Source organism: Phaseolus vulgaris, chromosome 8 (genome assembly GCF_051622355.1).
Source record: "Phaseolus vulgaris cultivar YP4 chromosome 8, ASM5162235v1, whole genome shotgun sequence".
NCBI lineage: Eukaryota > Viridiplantae > Streptophyta > Magnoliopsida > Fabales > Fabaceae > Phaseolus > Phaseolus vulgaris.
Window position 1 is genome coordinate 53091834 of NC_143505.1, and position 20740 is coordinate 53112573.

The 20740-nt window shown below is 35.0% G+C and overlaps 1 protein-coding gene across 1 annotated transcript; it reads right to left on the reverse strand.

Moving 5' to 3' along the window:
- Positions 1-662: 662 nt before the first annotated feature.
- Positions 663-18245, reverse strand: LOC137827165 (disease resistance protein Roq1). Its single transcript, XM_068633388.2, has 5 exons — positions 17647-18245; positions 12282-13574; positions 1686-2787; positions 1306-1578; positions 663-1145 (listed from the first exon to the last, which is right to left on the reverse strand). Exons 1-5 carry the CDS (start codon positions 18138-18140, stop codon positions 1107-1109), a joined length of 3201 nt encoding a protein of 1066 aa, XP_068489489.1. The 5' UTR covers positions 18141-18245; the 3' UTR covers positions 663-1106.
- Between the last annotated feature and the right edge of the window lie 2495 nt (positions 18246-20740).

Here is a 20740-nt window from a genome sequence, read left to right on the forward strand (position 1 = left end):
TCTCGGCGAGAACTGTAATAGTCTATCATTTGATTGATATTGATGCGGTATAAAAATCATTTATATTGATTCCTCGCATATAAAATTATTAAGAGAGTCTCTTAAATATTGATTCCTCGCATATTTATAAAAATTTCTTATCATTATTATTAGACGTTGATAGCAATTAACATTTCAAATCTATTCCAAGTATTCAAATACGTTAAGCATTATCATTTGGGTCAGAAACTTAGAATTACTTTCCAGTCATAAGAGTTTCAAAGATGAACTTCAATCCCATTTTTCCCAATTGAAGCAACAAACTCTTTGACTTGTGTTTTTTAATCATTGCAATCATAACAAACTCCCAACAAACTTTGTTATTTTGTTTTCTATTTAATGAATATTTTACTTGATTATTCAAGTGTTCCTTGTGAGTTCGATATTCGTCCTTAAGGATAAATTATTACTTCTGACAACACGGTGCACTTGTTGTATCACATATTTATAAAAACTTCTTATCATTACGATTAGACGTTGATAACAATTAACATTTCAAATCTATTCCCAACATTCAAAATATGTTAAACATTATCATTTGGGTCAGAAACTCAAGAGTATTTTCCAGTCAAGATCAATCTAGATCATAGAAACAAACATTACAAATAAAATGACAATAACAATCATCAATCAAGAACAAAATATTATATTTAAATATCAACTCAATACATAAGAGGATGAATTTCAATCCCAATTTTCAAATTGAAGCAACAAATTCTTGGACTTGTTTTCTATTTAATCATTATCATCATAACAAACTCCCAACAAACTTTGTTATTTTGTTTTTTATTTAGTGAATCTTTTACTTAATTATTCAATTGTTCCTTGTAGTTCTGAAAATACAATGCCCTTATTAAAATAGTTATCACATCTTGTCTCAATACATGGGGATTGGGAGAAGCCAATAGGAGATCATGTTTCCTCTTCATACACAAAAGCTCCCCAACCACTTATCACGAAGGAGGAAGTGGCTTTGTACTAAATCTGCACCAGATTTCACTCCTCCTCCAGAAGTCGGTCAAGGCCAACCCACTTCTTGTCACTGAACAAAACTCGTAGATCAAAGATCAAGATGCGTTCTGCTTCAATTCTGAATTTGCGACACCCTTTGCAAGGAACATATCGAGTTATTAACTTTGAAAGTCAATAAAAATATTATTTGCAGCATTTTGAGTTATTAACTTATTAATGACAATAAATATGGAAGTTTTTGTTCAATAAAAAATTGAAACGTAAAAAATGGGAAAATATGATATAGAATTGTACCTTAAATGGCTCTTCCAATGTTAGACGACTTCTAGGCAAATTTAAAACAATGATGTGCTTTGGATTAAATTTTGGTGGGAAAGACTTTGAAGGACACTCTTCCCAGTCAAGAAGTCTTAAATAATTTGGTAAATGTTCAAGTTCAGATGAAAATTGTGTGTTTCGAACAATGAGAATTCTGAGACATTCCATCTTCACCAACTCAGTACCACTCCATTCTACTTTTTCTCGTTGAGGGGGATCAAGCATAAACCCTTGAATCATATCACTTCCCTTTAACACAAGTACAAAGAAGCAACATCAACTGCCTATTATCAGTAATATAAAATACTATAATCTATAAATAAAAAACAAAATAGAATAAAAGAGTAGAGGATTACGTAATCTTTTGTTAGTATTTCAATAGCATCTTCATAATACCATATTCTGCTACGTTTAGCAGGATTTGGTGATTCCTGCTTAACAATCTCTCTACCCATATCTTGTATTAGATCATGCATCTTCAGGCAGCCATTCTCGACAGTTATGAGAGATTTATTAAGAAGTAATTTCATGTTGGTTGTTGGACAAAATTCTTGAAGTATCTTTTTCACATATTCCATTCTCTCCCCTTTAAAGAAGCAAGCTATGTCCAAGAAAATTTGTTGGGCATTATCATCCAATCTATCGTAGCTTATTTGAAGCACATCTTGAATCTTTGTATTTGGAGTCTTCTCATATTCTTTCATTGCCATTTCCCAATCTTCTAAACTTTCATGAAAAGCAGCTAAATCAGAGCCTATGACTTTTAAAGCCAGTGGAAGACCTTTGGCGTAATCTACAGCACGCACAGACACATCTTCAAAACCTGTTTTAGGATAACTTTGTCTGAAGGCATTCCAACAAAATAGCTGTAAAGAATGTTGGTCATCAAGTTCCTTCATTTCATACGTAGGTTTAACTTGGTGAGCAATTAGCACATTTTCTTCCCTTGTGGTTATAATGATCCTACTACCTGGACCAAACCAATTACACTCTCCTGCCAACTTTTCTAACTGGTCTTTATCACCAACGTCATCAAGAACCAAAAGAACTTTCTTTTTCTGAAGCTTTTCTTTTATTTCACCCATTCCTTTAATTGTACTTTCCAATTTAGTTTCCAACTCCTCAAACATCTTAGATAAAAGTGTCTTTTGTAGATCTTCCATGCCATTGATTCTGTTTGATTTTTCTCTAACATCGGAAAGAAAACTTGCTGCATCAAAGTGTTGCACAATTTTGTCATACAAAGCTTTGGCAAGTTCCGTTTTTCCAATTCCACCAAGTCCATATATGCCCAACATATTTACAGTTTTATCATCAGGCTTCATGTCTAAAAGTGACATAACTTCTTCTATGCAAGCCTCAAGTCCAATAGGGTTTTGACCACTATATAAAGGTTTAGGAATTATATATTCATGGACCTTCTCAACAATTTCTTCAATACAATAGCTTTCATCATCCCTATAAGAGTAGAATGTATTAATTAATTATTTGTTTGATATCATGATTTTTTTTATTGTACTAAGTGGTGATTATTGTACTAGATTTTTTTTTATCGGCAATAAAAAATAAATAAAATAAAAATAGAACCACTTCAGGGGTGGTTTAACCCTTATACATAAAAAAGCTAAACCAGCTCCAACTAACGTCTTCCAAAAACCAACCCAACTCTTCTACCCCTTACAAAACCAAGCAAAAAACCTCAAGAAACTAACCTTGTACACTCCAAAGGAGCCAAACACCAGAATAAGAAAACGAAACTAACCGGGAATTTGTTGAAACCCAAGACCAAGCCTTTACCTGTGCCAACGCAAAGAGCTCTTTCTCGTCTGCCACTCCTCTATTAAAAATTATACGATTCCTGTGGCTCCAAATCTCACTTATCACCCCAACCCAAATCGTGTTCCAAGCAACCAGACCCGTCTCCGAAGGTAAGCACAATCTAAATTGATCAAAGTTGCACCTTGGTTCAATATGAGTCACAAACTGGATTCCTAGCCACTTAAAACATAAACACCAAACTCGCCAAGCAAACGAACAACCAAAGAACAGATGGCTACTCGACTCCTCCTCCTTCCCGCACAACACGCACCTCAAGCTTTCTAATCGAACCCCTCTTCTACTAAGATTGACCCTGGTAGCTAGCTTGTTTTTCAACACCCTCCAAGCCAAAACCATTGCAGAAGGAATTGCTTTACTCCTCCACAACTTCCTAAGCTCCTGCGAAGAAACCGCTTCAAAATCCTTCCTGATAAGGTTGTAAGCAGAGCTAACGGTGTAAGACTGAACACCCCCACCCTTCCAAATCCACCTATCAGTCTCTCCAAGAACAACCTCAACCCCAAGCAGGAGCTGACTTAATCGATCCGCCGCCGGTTTCTCCCATTCGAAAAAAGGCCTTCTCCAATCAAGTCCCTAGACCCATCTCCCATCAGACCAAGACCCAAGATCCGACAGTTTTGCATGTTTGTTAGAGCTGATTGAGAAAAGTCGTGGAAAAACATTCTTCAACGCCTCACCCATCAACTAGCTATCCTTCCAGAAACAAATGTCCATCCCATTCCCAATCTTCCACTCAAAACTGTCTTCGAAACATCTCCCCCACCCCTTCGAATACCAAACTTCCTTCAAATCCTTCCACCAAAGAGAACAACTCTTACCATTACTTGCCACCCCCAGATCTCTCCACCCCCCGTACTTAGAGAAAATGATGTCCTTCCAAAGTCCTACCTCAACCGAACCCAACCTCCAAATCCACTTTCCCAACAAAGCCCCCCAAACTCACGAGGTTTACACACCAGGTTCCAGGACGCCCAGGCGATCTTCCTCCCTTCTGCACCCCATCCCCAAAGAAAATCCCTTTGCAACTTGATCAACTTACTTGCCACCCTAGTAGGCAATCTGAACAAAGACATATAAAATAACGGAATAGCAGAAAGCACAAACCTAATCAGACAAATCCTCCCAGCCATCAACAAACTTCTTCCCTTCCACCTGCTTAACCTAGCCTGCACTTTCTCAATCACCCTGTTCCAAAACGTACCGCACTTGTGACTCCCTCCAACAGGCAGACCCAAGTAAATGAACGGAGGGGCCATCGTATCACACCCAAGAATCGCTGCAAATCTCTGAAGTGTGGCCTGGTCCATCCCCGTCCCTCCAATCCTACTCTTCGCAAAATTAACCCTTAACCCAGAAGATAGCTCGAAACACTACAGGATCGCCCTGATATTAAAGACACTTTTGGTATTTGCTTCACAGAAGAACAAAGTGGCGTCCGCATACTGTAACATATTTACCTTTACTTTACTCTTCCCAACCTCCAAACTGTCAATCAACTTCTTTTCCTCTGCTACCCTTGTCACCCCAGCTAAACCCTCCGCCACAATAAGGAAGAGAAAAGGGGCAAGCGGGTCGCCTTGACGTAGACCCTTTCTAGGAAAGAACTCCCTAGTTGGGCTTCCGTTTACAAGGACCGACACCGAAACTGACTCCAGGCATCCCTTTATCCATCAAATCCACCGAGCACAGAAACCCAACCTTCTTAACATATAATATAAAAATTCCCATTTCACCGAATCGTATGCCTTCTCGTAGTCGACTTTAAAGCAGATACTTTGTTTTCTCTTTCTCTTGTACTCCTCAAGAACCTCATTTGCAATAAGCACACTATCCAGCAAACCTCTTCCTTCTATAAAAGCCGACTGTCTTATGTCAATAATTTTTCCAATCACCTTTTTCAGGCGCAAGGAGAGCGCCTTTGAGATGATCTTATACAGGCAACCTACTAATGAGATAGGTCTAAACTCCCCCAACTGTTGAGGATTTTCAACTTTTGGAATCAAACAAAGAAACGACGCATTTGATACTCTTGGCCAACATCCAAAATCAGCAAAGTCCTTTACTGCGTTCATCACATCCTTCTTCACAATGTCCCAACAAGATTTTAAAAAACAAAAGTTAAACCCGTCGGGACCAAGACTTTTTGAACTATCACACCCCCAGATCGCATCTCTTACCTCATCTTCCGAGAAAACGCTGACTAACATAGCGTTATCTGCTTCTGATATGGTATTGAACCTGACATTATCCAAAGTGACCTGACAAACATCGTTCCGGGCAAACCTTTCTTCAAAGTACTTACGAACCTTATCCTTTACCTCCTCCTTATCATCACACCATTTATTATTGTCGAAAAATCCATGTAACTGATTCCTTGCCCTCCTCCACTTAACCGCAGAATGAAAGAACTTTGTATTATGATCCCCCTGCTTTATCCAATTCTGCTTTGCTTTCTAAAATAAGATCGCCTCTTGTTTGGATCTGGACTCAGATAGTTGAGCAAATAGGGACTTTCTTTCATCCTTTTCTGATTCCAACAACCCGTCTTCGTCGTCACGAGAATCTAACTCGTCTAACCTTTTCTAGATTTCCTTACTAGCCTGATTCATATCTCCGAATACTTCCCTATTCCACACCTTTAGGTCTGCTTTTAACTTTTTCAGCTTCTCTTTAAACACAAAAATTCCCCCTCCCGTCACCTTGTAAGCAGACCAGCTCGAACTCACAAACTCCTTGAACCTGTGATCCTTCAGCCAAACATTCAAAAACCTAAACGGCTTCGGACCCCAATCCACTGACACCTCCTTCAGAATAACAGCACAATGATCTGAGATTGATCTATTGAAGACAAATTGTTGGCTGTTAGGCCACACCTCCAACCACTCCTTGGAGACCAGCACCCTGTCAATCCTGCTTTTCACCAAACCATTGGGTTTGAACCAAGTAAACTTCCTGCCCACCAACGGAATATCAACCAATCCGAGCACGACACCAAACTCTTCCTTTCCTCCTGCCTTCTTATACAATTAAAGTCTCCAATGATGCACCAAGCCTTCGATAACTGACCTTGTCTGAAACAACTGATCTCGTTCCACATCTCCTTCTTCTCTCGAAAAGATCCTGAACAATAAATGTTCACGATGGTTACTTGGGTTCCAAAACCCCTCTTCCAAACCCCTTCTAACACTGAAAAGTTCCTACCATTCTTGAAACTGGACAACTGAAAAACCTTATTGCTCCACATCGTAATCACCCTACCTGCTTTATTAACTGCTTTGTTTTCCACCCAATCCACTTCGTTAGTTCCCCAAAAAAGACACACCTTTTCCCTACTAAAATCTGAACACTTTGTCTCTTGTAAACACGCCATGTTCACCTGCTCCCTACTGATCAAATCCCTGACATAATTCTTTTTTACCGCCCCGCCTACCCCTCTGATATTCAGACTAAGAATCTTCATTAACAACCTTGCTCCTCTCTTTCCACATTCTTCTCGTAGTCACCCCGCCTTGATTAGATAACGAATAAATACCATCTAAAACTACCTCTTCTCGATCGGCGAGCGAAAACCCAGCTTCTTTCCCTACTCCCCAGACACTTGCAGCCAAATTCTTATCTGTTTTCACCCAAAAAATCATGTTACAATTCTCAATTGCGCTATCAGAAGTGAAAAGTGAATTCGACGAGCTGCCTGTTTGATGAACCAAAAACACTTGTTCCACTGAGGACTGTCTTCCTACGACTTCTCCATCCAAACCCGTCACCCTGCCCTCCGTATCTCCGTTGTTGCCTCCACCTTCCACTTCATCTTCCATACCTGCCCCCAAATCCTCTAATAGTCCTCCTGGAGGGAGGGCACACCCACCATCTCTCGACTTTGACATCTCTGACCTCCTTGCCCCCTCTGCATCGACCAACTTTTCAGGATCTACCGGTTCACTGTCATTCAAACCTTGGACTACTGGAGACTTTGGGATGTCCTTTACAGTTGCTACTGAACTCCCGTCGACTCCGTCTCTAATCACACTGGTCCCAGACTGTTCCAAATCATTCAAAGAAGGACATATCCCTACCGAATTAGCGACCCTACTCACTGAACTCGTCTGTCTTGAGACGCTCCCGACTTCTCCTTCTTCTTCTTCGTGACAACCATCCTGGACACTCAAATTCTCTTTGCACGGCTTCATAAATGCACTTTGGCACTTTAAATCCCCCACCACTCCTTTCACACTTAGAACTCCATTTTCCACGCACTTAATCATAGGGGGACACACTTTTAAAGAAGCGAGCCCACCATCATTAATTTCCTGCATTCCTACTTCTTGAAATGGCTCTTGAGGTGGCGCTTGAAAAGACGCTCCAGCCCTCACATTCCCTCTCAACATGCACCTACTTTCACTTACCCCTCCATTACTCCTTGCCTTATCATTCGCTGACTTGGACTCCTTGGAACTAGCCACCTCCACGTAGGAATCCACTATCTCTATCTTTGAACAGCTAAGAGAACCGTGCCCACCCACTAACTCCACTCTCTTTCTCAAAGAAATACCGTGCACATTCATTGGCCCTCTTAAATTATCTTGAAACCATCCTTCACGCCCCTTACCAAGACAAACCGGGTCCACCATGCCCTGGACCGTCTCTTCCAACTCCAAGCCTCCTTCCCCGACGGCACCCACACCTCCATCTCCGGCCAACCCAAGCTCCGACCCCACTGAATCGCACAAGCTTGCACCTACGCTTCCGTCATCGGAGTTAGCTTCGGTGTCTACCTCTAAAGCTCCGCCATTCCACTTGCCAAGACTCTGCTCCGGGACGGACATCTCTTCAACAAAGGCAACCTTACATGACCTACCATTGATGCACAACTCCTTCTCCATATTGACTGTTGATCTTACCGATGTTTTAACTCTAAACCGAGCAAACTCCACTGTTTCTCTTCTCTCAGTTACTTCGTCGACCTCCATCACCTCTCCCACCACTACCCCTATTTTGGAAAAACTATGTTTGCACCAGAACTGTAGCGGGATTCCACTGCATCGTATCCATGCAAAACGTTCTTTTAGTTCGAAAGAACCATCCCAGGGTGTAACCGCCGAGAACGCTTCGTCGAACCAAGACCTGTTGTCTGCAATGATCTTCTTCAGACTTCCTCCATCATCGCAAGACAGCAGAACGAACCTGAACCTACCACCAAGATATCTTACTTTGACTAGGCTGAAACCTCCCAACACAAAGCTCTCCTTAATCACTTGCATGCTTGGAAGCTCTTTCAAACTACCAACGTAGCATCTACTAACCAATCGTCTTGTTCTACCTCCACTATAACCTGAGAATCAACGTCGCCCCCCAAAGAGCTACCCACAATCTCGCCTGTTCCAAGCTTTCCTGCCCCCCCCCCCCCCCGAAACCACTTGAGCGAACGAAACCTGCTCCGTTTGCTTCCCCTTCCCACTCGTTGTGCTCGTCATTGGGTTCCTCCCTAATCTGGACCCTTCATTCCTTTGCTTCCTTGAACCATCCTTCCTCTTATATTTGGGAAGGTTCACCTGCATCTTCCAAGTGCCAATCCAGAGTGCACTCAATTCTCTTTCCAGGGAAAGAACATCCTTCACACCCTGGAACCTTACAAAACCAAACTTCTTATTCCTTGCATTGAGCTTTCTTGAAACAAAGACATCCATAACCCTTCCCCACCTTTGGAAAACCTTCCAAAGATCTCTCTCCATGAAATGCTCGGGGAAGTTAGTAAAAAAAAACGAAGTGTCCGCCATTGTCGAAAGTTAACAAACCGCCTTTACTTACTCCGACCATCGTGTTTCTCCGGTTACTATTTTATTGTACTAGATAGTAAGCAATGATACTAATAGCAAGTAGCACAAAAGAACAATGATTACACATTATACAAAATTTACTGGAGATGAAAAAGTTAGAGAAATTTTATTCTAAACAAAAAATTCAATAATTTATAAAGAAAAATACCTAAATATAATATAATATTCAAATAAAGAATGATTTTTTCCACTTTGGATTTTTATTAGTTTTTTATCTTTTAAATTATACTTTTTAATATCCAGAATTATACTTTGTGACTAACAAAATCAATTAACACCCTGAAAAAAATCTAAAGTTTAAGATGTAGAATATTATATATAACAAACTACACATGATAAAAACAATATTGCATCCCATTATAATTAAGATGTAGAATATTATATATAACAAACTACACGTGATAAAAATAATATTGCATACCATAAAGTATATTACTTGAAATCATTTTTGTTTGTGAAAAGTAAAGTCCTACATAAGATTAACTTATTTTTGGTTTTTAACCTTTTATAAAAGGCTATAATTATTTTTTAACTAAATTAATTTATTTTTGGATGAGAGAAAAATTAAGAGAGGAAAAATATTTTTTCTTTTAAATTTTCTTACCAATTGTATTTTTTTTATAAGAGAAGTAAAGTCTTACATCTTAATAGATGATATATGTGGATGATAAGTTAGTAATAGTTTCCAACAAAGTTCGAATATGAGAATTGAAGGGCATTTGATAATAAGAATTTAAGATCAACAATCTAAGATTTTAGAAATACTCACCAATATAGAAAAGAGAAATGTTTTACTTCCTTAGAATAAAATATTTCAATCAACAACATAAAAAATTTATGATAAGAGGTAAAGCAATACTCACCTGGGAGCATGGTGCTTAGAAAATCTAAGGAGGTGTTGAAGGAACCCAAGAGAACAACATGGTACTCATTGAGAAAATATTGTTAGAGTTTATGGTGTTCAATAAACACAATTGATGATGGAAGTGAGAAACAACGAAAGAAAGACAATCGAGACTCTCTATGCTCTGTGTGAAAGAACCCATTACAACAACGTTCATTGAGGTAACAACTCATACCATTAACAACTTTCCATTTGACTTTGCTATTAATAATAGCAATAGACTCTTTTGCTTACGAAATGGAAGTGCAGAGGATATTAGGTTATGTGAATTAGGTTAGGAAATCAGAATTACATTTATAGGGTAGGATGAAAATATCTTAAAGATGATTGAGAAAATGAAGGGAAGAGACTGCGAAATGAAAATATTAAAGGGAGAGAAGAGACAATCCAATTGATGAAGATAATATGTTTAAACATTGTAGGGGAATTGATTAATAAGGAGGAGGGTGGGGTAGTGTGCTAACAAGAAACCAAATTGGAAATAGTCAATAAAGAAAGATGCTACAATATGGGAAACGATGACATAAAATGGGAACATTTTGCAGTTGTAAATGGAGTACAAGGAATTTTAACTATGTGGCCTAAGGATACTTTCATATGTGAAACATTGGTTAGAAACACAAGTTTTGTAAGGGTTAAGGAAAGGTACAAAAAGAATAATATGTCAATAGTAATACTAAATGTGTAGTTCCCTTAGAGAAATGTTAGAGAAATGTGACTAAATTATGTCTTGAAGCAAAATGAACTTTTTTATCTTTAACAAGTTTTACGTCCAATTATGATAGATATTGATTTGCGCTCAAATTTTTTTTTTAGATTCGTGGGTAATTATTTATGGACACAAATATGTCAGTAAATGTCTAACATTATCTATTGGTACAATTCGTCGATAATAAAATAATATCGACGAACATAAATCTGTCAATAAATTTTCATTAGTAATTCAATAATTTTTTGTAGTAGGTGGTTTTAAGAGAAAAATTAAAAAGATTTAAGCATGACTTAAAAGTTTGGAATAAAGAGGAATTTGGTAATGTAAACCAAATCAAGCAAACCACTATAACTCATAGAGGTGATTTTGACAAAATGGATTACTCAAATGATCTATATGAGAAAGGAATGATGGAAAGGAAGAAACTCTTTAGTGAACTCAAACTCATAGACTAGCAACATAAGTCCTTGGAGAAATAAATTCAATGTTAGGCTAATGAACATTATCTTCTATTTCTCCTAGTGATAATATAGTCCTAACAAGACAAAATAGAAATTAAGAAAGCACTAGGCATGTTGTGTGGAATATGTGCAACAAGTATGTTGGAGTAAGTACTGCTACTCAAAATCATGTAAAGTTGAACTTTCAACAATTCTACTTGTCGAGAATGAATGACAAAGGAAATAGGATATGGGGGTGTATGTGGATAGAGATCTTTTTTTTGGATTATATAGAATCAAAGGAATAAAAATATCTTTAAGAATGAGACCGTATATGAAGAGATATTTTTTTTACACAAATAAAAGTATAAGCTTGGACAAGGAATAGATCTTTATCAACTTTCACATAAAACCCCTATATAAATAATATGGTATACTCGCACAATGGGCATATGCAATTGTTATCAATTATAAGTTTTTTTCAAGTTTGAGTCACTAAGAGTTGAGATTTATCGAGTACCATAGACATCAACGATGTAAAACCTTATGTACGACATATGTAAAAAAACTAAACTTTAAATAAGGAGTGACAACAATTAGTATAGGTTTATGGTAAATTCTGATACTGAGATGTGAAGTGTTATTAAGAGGATCCTTAGATACTTCAGAGGAACCTCAGACATTGTATTATGTTTTGAAATATCAGAATTAGATATGATCTTTATTAAATGAAGTCTATTAGTGACTATGTGTGTATACTTATAGGTGGAGCAATATGTTAATTATTCAAGTTGGATGATTTTATAATTTTGTCTAGTACATAAATTGAAAACATAAAAGGCATCCAAGCATACATGAAAGCTATCTAAATTCAAAGGTATACATGAAAGCTATCTAAATTCAAAGGTATACATGAAAGCTATCTAAATTCAAAGGTTAATTGATGAACTAAGACATAAAGCAACAAAAAAAAAAAATATTCTAATAGTGAAAATGCATTTACACATAACAATAATAGTGAAAATGTATTCTATTCGATAGATAATATACTATTTTTTTATTTTAGATTTATAAGGTGGTTATATTATAATTTTATTTCTTTAATTTTATAAAGTTACTTTATTAATTTTATTTTAGTTGTAAATAATTATCCCATAAAATACATGATTTTTTCGAAATATGGGATGAAAAAGAAATAACATTGAATGGTTTGTTATACATACCCGGTGGTAATAATATGCCTCCCTGGGAAGTCAAAAGCTTGAGACAAGGCTGACCTCCAAGCCTGCATTTTCTGTGATTCTTTTCCAATCTCATGTTCATGTGCCTTCATGTGTTTTCCGAAGCTGTTTCTCTCGTGCCGTATATCTGAGGGATCTACATGGTAAAACACTGGGTAAACAAGCTGCTTCTTCTCCTTCATTTTGCTGCGTTCTATGATCCTAACAAGTTCATCCAGACACCGTGTAGAAGATGCATAGTTCTCAGAAAACACAACGATGAAAATCTTAGATTCTTCAATGGCCTTCGACAGAGCAGGTGGAAGACTTTCCCCTATCCTCATATTCCTATCATCATTGAAACTTTTTATTCCCCTCCTACCCAACTCTCTACGCAGATGCCCTATAAAAGTGTACCTTGTATCTTCCCCTCTAAAACTGATGAACAAGGAAATTTGTTTGGCCTTATCATCCAATTTATCGTAGCTTATTTTAAGCACATCTTGAATCTTTTTATTTGGAGTCCTCTCATATTCTTCCATTGCCATTTCCCAATCTTCTAAACTTTCATGAAAAGTAGCTAAATCAGAGCCTATCCTTTTTAAAGCCAGTGGAAGACCTTTGGCGTAATCTACAGCACGCAGAGACACATCTTCAAAACCTGTTTTAGGATAACTTTGTCTGAAGGCATTCCAACAAAATAGCTCTAAAGAATGTAGGTCATCAAGTTCCTTCATTTCATACATATTTTTAACTTGGTGAGAAATTAGCACATCTTTTTCCCTTGTCGTTATAATGATTCTACTACCTGGACCAAACCATTTACCCCCTCCTGCCAAATTTTCTAACTGGTCTTTATCACCAACGTCATCAAGAACCAAAAGAACTTTTTTTTTCTGAAGCTTTTCTTCTATTTCAGTCATTCCTTTACTTGTACTTCCCAATTCAGTTTCCAACTCCTCAAACATCTCAGATAAAAGTGTCTTTTGTAGATCTTTAATGCCATTGATTCTGCTTGATTTTTCTCTAACATCGGAAAGAAAACTTGCAGCATCAAAGTGTTGCAAAATTGTGTTATACAAAGCTATGGCAAGTTCCGTTTTTCCAATTCCACCAAGTCCATATATGCCCAACATATTTACAGTTTTATCATAAGGCTTCATTTCCAAAAGGGACATAACTTCTTCTATGCAGGCGTCAAGTCCAACAGGGTTTTGACCACTATATAAAGATTTAGGAGTTATATATTCATGGACCTTCGCAACAATTTCTTTAATACAATAGCTTTCATCATCCCTATAAGAGTAGAATGTAATAATTAATTATTTGTTTGATATCATGATTTCTATTATTATTGTACCAAGTGATAAGCATTGTGATTTTTGTACTAGATAGAAAGCAATGATACTCATAGCAAGTAGCACAAAAGAATAATGATTACACATTATACAAAATTTAATGGAGATGAAAAAGTTAGAGAAATTTTATTCTAAACAAAAAAATCAATAATTTATAAAAAAAATACCTAAATATAATATCAAATTCAAATAAAAAATGATTTTTTCCACTTTTAATTTTTTATTAGTTTTTTTATCTTTTAGATTATTTTTTATAATGTTCAGAATTATACTTTATGACTAACAAAATCAATTAACACCCTGAAAAAAATCAATTATTACTTGAATCATTGAATATTTTTGTTTGTGAAAAGTAAAGTTACATAAGGTCAACTTACTTTTGGTGTTTAACCTTTGATAAAAGGCTATAATTATTTTTTAACTAAAATAATTTATTTTTGGATGAGAGAAAAATTAAGAGAGGAAAAATATTTTTTTCTTTTAAATTTTCCTTACCAATTATTTTTTTTAAGAGAAGTAAAGTCTTTCATCTTAATAATATATGTCGATGATAATATGTTAGTAATAATTCCCAACAAAGTTCAAATATGGGAATCGAAGACATTTGATAATAATTACTTGGGATCAACAAACAAGATTTTAGAAATAAAATTCACAAAAAAAGAGAAATGTTTTACTTTCTTGGAATTAAATACTTTCTTAGAAGCAAGTGCCTACTTCTTTCTATCTTGGTTTGGTCGTGTGCAGTGTTAAGGTTTAACAGCTGTGCAATTGTTACCGTATTGGTAATTTATGCCGTCCAGTTTTTTGTAGTAAGTATGTGCACACGGACCTCTTCTCTCTGCTGTCAAAAGGAACGTTTGCAGACTATTGCTGCATAATTCTGCAGCACATTCTGCAGCATTATTGGCCACTCATACATGTTTGTTCCTGAATGCATTTTCTGATTTGGTTGTCTTGATCTATATGTGGTTAATAGCTACATGTGGTTGTTGGTTCTTGTATAAGAGTTTGGACACTCCAAAAGTGTCCCTCTTAATTTAATTTTATTTTTTTTCTGATAAACAAAAATCAACAACATCAAAATTTATGATTAGAGGTAAAGCAATACTCACCTGGGAGCATGGTGCTTAAAAAATCTAACGAGGTATTGAAGGAACCCAAGAGAACAACATGGTACTCATTGAGAAAATATTGTTAGAGTTTACGGTGTTCAATAAACGCAATTGATGGTGAAAGTGAAAAACAACCAAGGAACAAAAAAAACAATCTGTGTGAAAAAAACCCACTACAACAACGTTAATTGAAGTTAGCAACTTTGCATCTGACTCTGCTATTAATAATAGCAATAGACTTTTTTGTTACGAAATGGAAGTGTAAAGGATATTAGGTTATGCGAATTGGGTTAGGAAATCAGAATTAAATTTACAGTGTAGGGTGAAAATATTTTAAAGATGATTGAGAAAATGAAGGAAAAAGATTGCGAGATGAAAATATTAAAGGGGGAGAAGATAGAATCCAATTAATGAAGATAATATGTTTAAACATTGTAGGGGAATTGATTTAATAAGGAGGAGGTTGGGGCAGTATGCTTACAAGAAATCAAATTAGAAATAGTGAATAAAGAAAGATGCTACAATATGGGAACATTCAGTTGTAAATGGGATACAAGGAATTTTAACTATGTGGTGTAAGGATACTTTCACATGTGAAACATTGGTTAGAAACACAAGTTTTTTAGGGGTTAAAGGAAAGTACAAAAAGAATAATATGTTAATAGTAATAGTGAATGTGTACTCCTTTTCTAACTATAGTGAAAAGTAAGTAATATGGAATGAAATATTAAGATTAAGACAGGAACAATAATGCAATACCTGCTATGTATTGGGAAATTTTAACACAATAAGGAATTTATATTAAAGAAGAGGTATAAATTAAGGAAATAATAAAAATTAATGAATTTATAGAAAATACTGAAATCATGGATATCCTTCTAGTAGGTAGAAAATATACTTCTCAAAAAGTAGGTTCCACAATTTTATCCTTGCAAGAATGGATGGAACAATGGTGAGGAAGAAAACAATATAAAAATCATAATAGGAATAATAAAAATCATAATTAAACTAAATAACTTTGGCTTAGTAGCTATTATCAACTATCTCTTAATTAGAGAAACGTGACTAAACTCTATTTTGTAACAAAATAAATTTTTTAAATTTTTTATCTTTAACAAGTTTGATGTCCAATTACTGATAGATATTGATTTGTGTCTAATTTTTTTTTCGATTTTCAGATTCGTCGATAATTATCGACGAACACATATCTGTAAGTAAATGTGTCGATAATGTATACAATTCGTCAATAATAAAAAAAAATATTGATACACATAAATCTGTCGATAAATTTCCATTGGTAATTCAATAATTTTTGTTAGTGGATGGTTTTAAGAGACAAATTTAAAAAGACTTAGTAGGACTTACAAATTTGTAACAAATAGGTATTTGGTAATGTAAACCAAATTAATCAAACCACTATAACTCATAGGTGATTTCGACAAAATGGATTACTTAAGTGATCTAAATGAGAAAGGAAGGATGGAAAGAAAGAGGCTATTTAGTGAACTTAAACTCATACGCTGGCAACATAAGTCCTTCGAGAAATAAAAGTCTAGGTCAAAATGGATTCAATTTGGAGACTCAAACTCTTGGTATTTCCATGTTGTTACGGATTGGAAAATAAGTAGGAATAAGATTAAAGGTGTTGAAAATCTAGGGTAATGGAGTACATACCGTGTCATTGTTAAAAGCAAGGTAAAAGAGTTATTCTAAGAGAGGCTAACAAAGATTACTAAATTCAATGTTAGGCTAAGGAACATTATCTTCTATTTCTACTGGTGATAATATAATCCTAACAAGTGGGTTCACGAAACTAGAAATAAAATATAAAAAAAAAGCACTAGGCAGGTTATGTGGAATATGTGAACAATTGAAATAGGATGTGGAGGTGTATGTGGGTAGAGATCATTTGAAACATATAAAATTATAAGAATAAAATTGTCTTTAAGAATGAGACCGGGTATGCAGAAGAGATATTTTTTTTTTTGCCACAAACAAAAGTATGAGCTTGGACAAGGAATAGATCTCTAAAATCGACTTTCACATATTCTTATATGTCAAATAACTTTCATAAAAACCATATCTAAGTAATATGGTATGCTCACCCAAATGGGCATGTGCAATTGTTATCAATTTTAAATTATTTTCAAGTTTGAGTCCTATAAATGAAGCAATAAGGGTTGAGATTTCTTGAGTATTATATACATCAACAATGTAAAACCTTATGTACGTCATATGTAAAAAAAAAATACTAGACATTAAATAAGGAGTGACAACGATTAGTATAGGTTTATGGTAAATCCTGGCAGAGAACAATGAATTGTTATTAAGAATATTCTTAAATACTTTAGAGAAACATTAGGCATGGTATTATGTTTTGAAAGATTATAATTATATTTTAGAGACTTATATTATATGATTTTTATTAAATGAATTTTGTTACTGATGATTATGTGTGTATACTAATAGGAAAAGCAGTATGTTGGTAATCCAAATTGGATGATATGTTATAATTTTGTCTAGTACAAAAAAAAATATGAACATAAAAATTATCTAAACATACACGAAAGCTATCTAAATTCAAAAATTAACTGATAAACTAAGAGGTACATAAGCAACAAAAAGATTATTCTAATAGTCAAAATGGATTACCCATAACAATAAATCTTGTCTTTTATTTCAAAACAAAATGCATAGGTACACACCATTCCATAGATAATATACTATTATTTTCTCATTAGATTTATAAACTGACGATATTATAATCTTATTTCTTTCACTAAAGTTACATTATTAATTTTATTTTAGTTGTGAATAATTATCCCATAAAATACATTATTTTTTTCTAAATATGGGATGAAAAAGAAATAAGAATGAATGGTTTGTTATACATACCCGGTGCTAATATGCCTCCCTTGGAAGTCAACTGCTGCTTGAGAGAAGGCTGACCTCCAATCCTGCATTCTCTGTGATTCTTTTCCAATCTCCTTTTCATGTGCCTTCATGTGTTTTCCGAAGCTATTTCTCTCGTGCTCTATATCTGAGGGATCTACATGGTAAAACACTGGGTAAACAAGATGCATCTTCTTCTTCATCTTGCTGCGTTCTATGATCCTAACAAGTTCATCCAGACACCATGTGGAAGATGCATACTTCTCAGAAAACACAACTATGAAAATCTTAGATTCTTCAATGGCCTTCGACAGAGCAGGTGAAAGACTTTCCCCTATTCTCATATTCCTATCATCATTGAAACTTTTTATTCCCATCCTACCCAACTCTCTACGCAGATGCCCTATAAAAGTGTTCCTTGTATCTTCCCCTCTAAAACTGATGAACACATCATAGGTGAAACCAAGACGCTCTTCTTCCTCACCATGTTTTCCCATGCTACAAACACACCAAAACTACACTATGGATTCTCAACTACTTTCATCAATTTAGTGTGTTCTGATTAAATACACTTTCTTACGCGGATACACGCTTTTGCTGTCTCACTGAATTAAGCTTCTAAATTATAGGGATTGACCAAGAATAAAAGAAGATGGGATATAATTATTACAACTACCAAACATGATGGCTCGATCTTGAAAATAAAGATGAACATAAATAATTCACGTGGTGCATATTTAATGTGGTTTATATTGTACAGAATTGGATTCCTGTGTATAAAAAAAATATAGCGTTCATATTCATGTGTATTGAATTAAATTTATAGTATTTTTTTCTGTTTTATTATTCAAAGTTAGGAAAAGGATAGAAATATTCCAGAACGAGTTTATTAAGTTTCCCCAAAAAAAGGAGTAAAATATTGTGTAGAAATTAAAGATGTTTAATCAGAGGTATTATTTATAATTAAACAATGAAAAAATAAATAAAAATAATACAGTCTATTCAATTTTAAAATCACCGACTCTCAACTAAATAACTAAACTTATTTTATCTATTAAAAGGTATTGTTATCTCATAATTCAAGTGAAACCTTGGTTAAAATTTGGAAACATATTCTAAAATATTTCTTAAAAATATCTAACTTTTAAAAAAAGTGTCAAGATTGCAAATAATTGGAAGTTGTAATAATTATATTCCATTTTTTTTTTTCATTCCCTAAGGACCGCGCTCGCCGTTGTCTGCGGCATCGCCTACTGCGACGCCATCTCTACGGATCCGGGTCGTGTCCCCGCCACCTAGAAGACGCGGAGAGCCCCATCGACGAGATTAAAAGCAAGGGCTGAGATTCACGATATTGCCAATAGTGTTGTCACTATAAGCCTCCTCGTGCACATGTTTGTAAAATGGGCAATTGCTTCTTGCACCATATCACCACCCAATTTTAGTGGAAAAGACCCTTCAATAAATGGGTACATATAAAAATACATTCTGAAGCTCCTTTTTCGAAATATGTTTTGGATTTTTTTTCCATAATTTTTTGTATTACGGATTTTTTTATCTGAAACGTGATTTTAATTTTTGTTTTTAGATTTTTATTTTTGAAACATAATAATCTTTTCTAGATCTATTTTTTCAGAATATATTATTTTCAGTTTTGAAATTTCATTTTCAGAATGAAGGGCATTTTCAAAAATTTAAAACTGTGTTGGGTGTAGGTTAAAAAAGATTGGGAGTAGGAAGCAATTTCCTTGTAAAAGATGTGTTTTCATTATTACTACCACAAGCCTTTGACAATTGCTTCCGGCACCATATCACTGCACCCAATTATATGGGAAAAGCTAAAAATACTCTTAAAAAAATGGGGTACATATAAAATTACATTTTGGATCCTCTTTTCCGGAACGCAATAATCTCTTCCAAATAAATTTTTCTGGAATGTATTATTTTTAATTCTGAATTTTTTTTATCCGGAATGGGATTTTGTTTTTTTGTTTCCGGATTTTTATATCCGGAACACAATAATCTCTTCCAGGTCTACTTTTCTGGAATGCATTATTTTCAATTCTGGATTTTCATTTCCGGAATAAAGGGTATTTTCAGAATTTTAAAATTGTGTTGAGTGCAAGTTCAAAAGTGTTGGGTGCAGGAAGCAATTGCCCAAGCCTTTTGTTCTTTTAAAGGAACAAGGCCCATTCAATCGGCCTAAGTTTATACTAGTTGCTTACACACCATACATTTTAGGATATTTCTTCCTACACCCCTACATTCTTTGCAATACCAAAATTATTCTTGATAATTTTGGAAGATTATGGAATAAGGGTTCTGTAAGCGTTTCCAGAATAGAGGTTCTATAAGCAAAGTATGTTTTCATAATAGAAAATCCAGAAGACAAAAAACCATTATGGAACATCTTTTCTGGAATACATTTTTTTAATTTTCTGAATGGTAAATCAGAAATTCATAAAATATATTCCAAAAAGTATGTTCTGAAAATATTTCAGAAAGAGTAATCAAGAAGTCATTTTTTAAATGCGTAAAATGATCTTTTCCAAGAATGATGGGGTGCAGGAAGTCCTTTGTTGGGGTGCAGGGAGAAACACCCTACATTTTATTGAAAAGACTGGGCTCATTTTGGATAACCTAGCCCTTGCACTATTCCACACTCGTTCTTTATATCCTCACCCCTAGTCTTTTAAAAAACCTGGACCTATTCATTAGGCCTAACATTTCTACTAGTTTCCTCGCACTTTTTAATATACGCAACATCTTTTTATGCAAAAGACTAGGCCTATTTATCTGGCCCATTACTTTTGCTATTCGAAATTTGGACTCTTTCTTCCTGCACCTCCATACCTTCTTCTCTCACCTCCATAAATTTTCAAATTTCCGAAAATGCCCCTATATAATATTCCGGATTATGTAATCCGGAAGTCATTTTTTAAATTTGTAATTACCTTCCGGATTACATAATCCGGTAGTCTTTTTTCAGATACATGATTACTTTTCGGATTACATAATCCGGAAGTCTTATTTAGCTTCCGGATTATGTAATCCGGAAGTCTTTTTTCAAATGAGTTTCCGAATTACATAATTCGGA

Coding starts and splice junctions, on each gene's coding strand:
- LOC137827165 (XM_068633388.2), bottom strand. CDS start 18,140: ATGGGAAAACATGGTGAGGAAGAAGAGCGTCTTGGTTTCACCTATGAT. Junction 2,788..12,281: donor AGGCATATTATTACCACCGG/GTATGTATAACA, acceptor CTACTCTTATAG/GGATGATGAAAGCTATTGTA. Junction 1,146..1,305: donor CATTGGAAGAGCCATTTAAG/GTACAATTCTAT, acceptor TTCCTTGCAAAG/GGTGTCGCAAATTCAGAATT.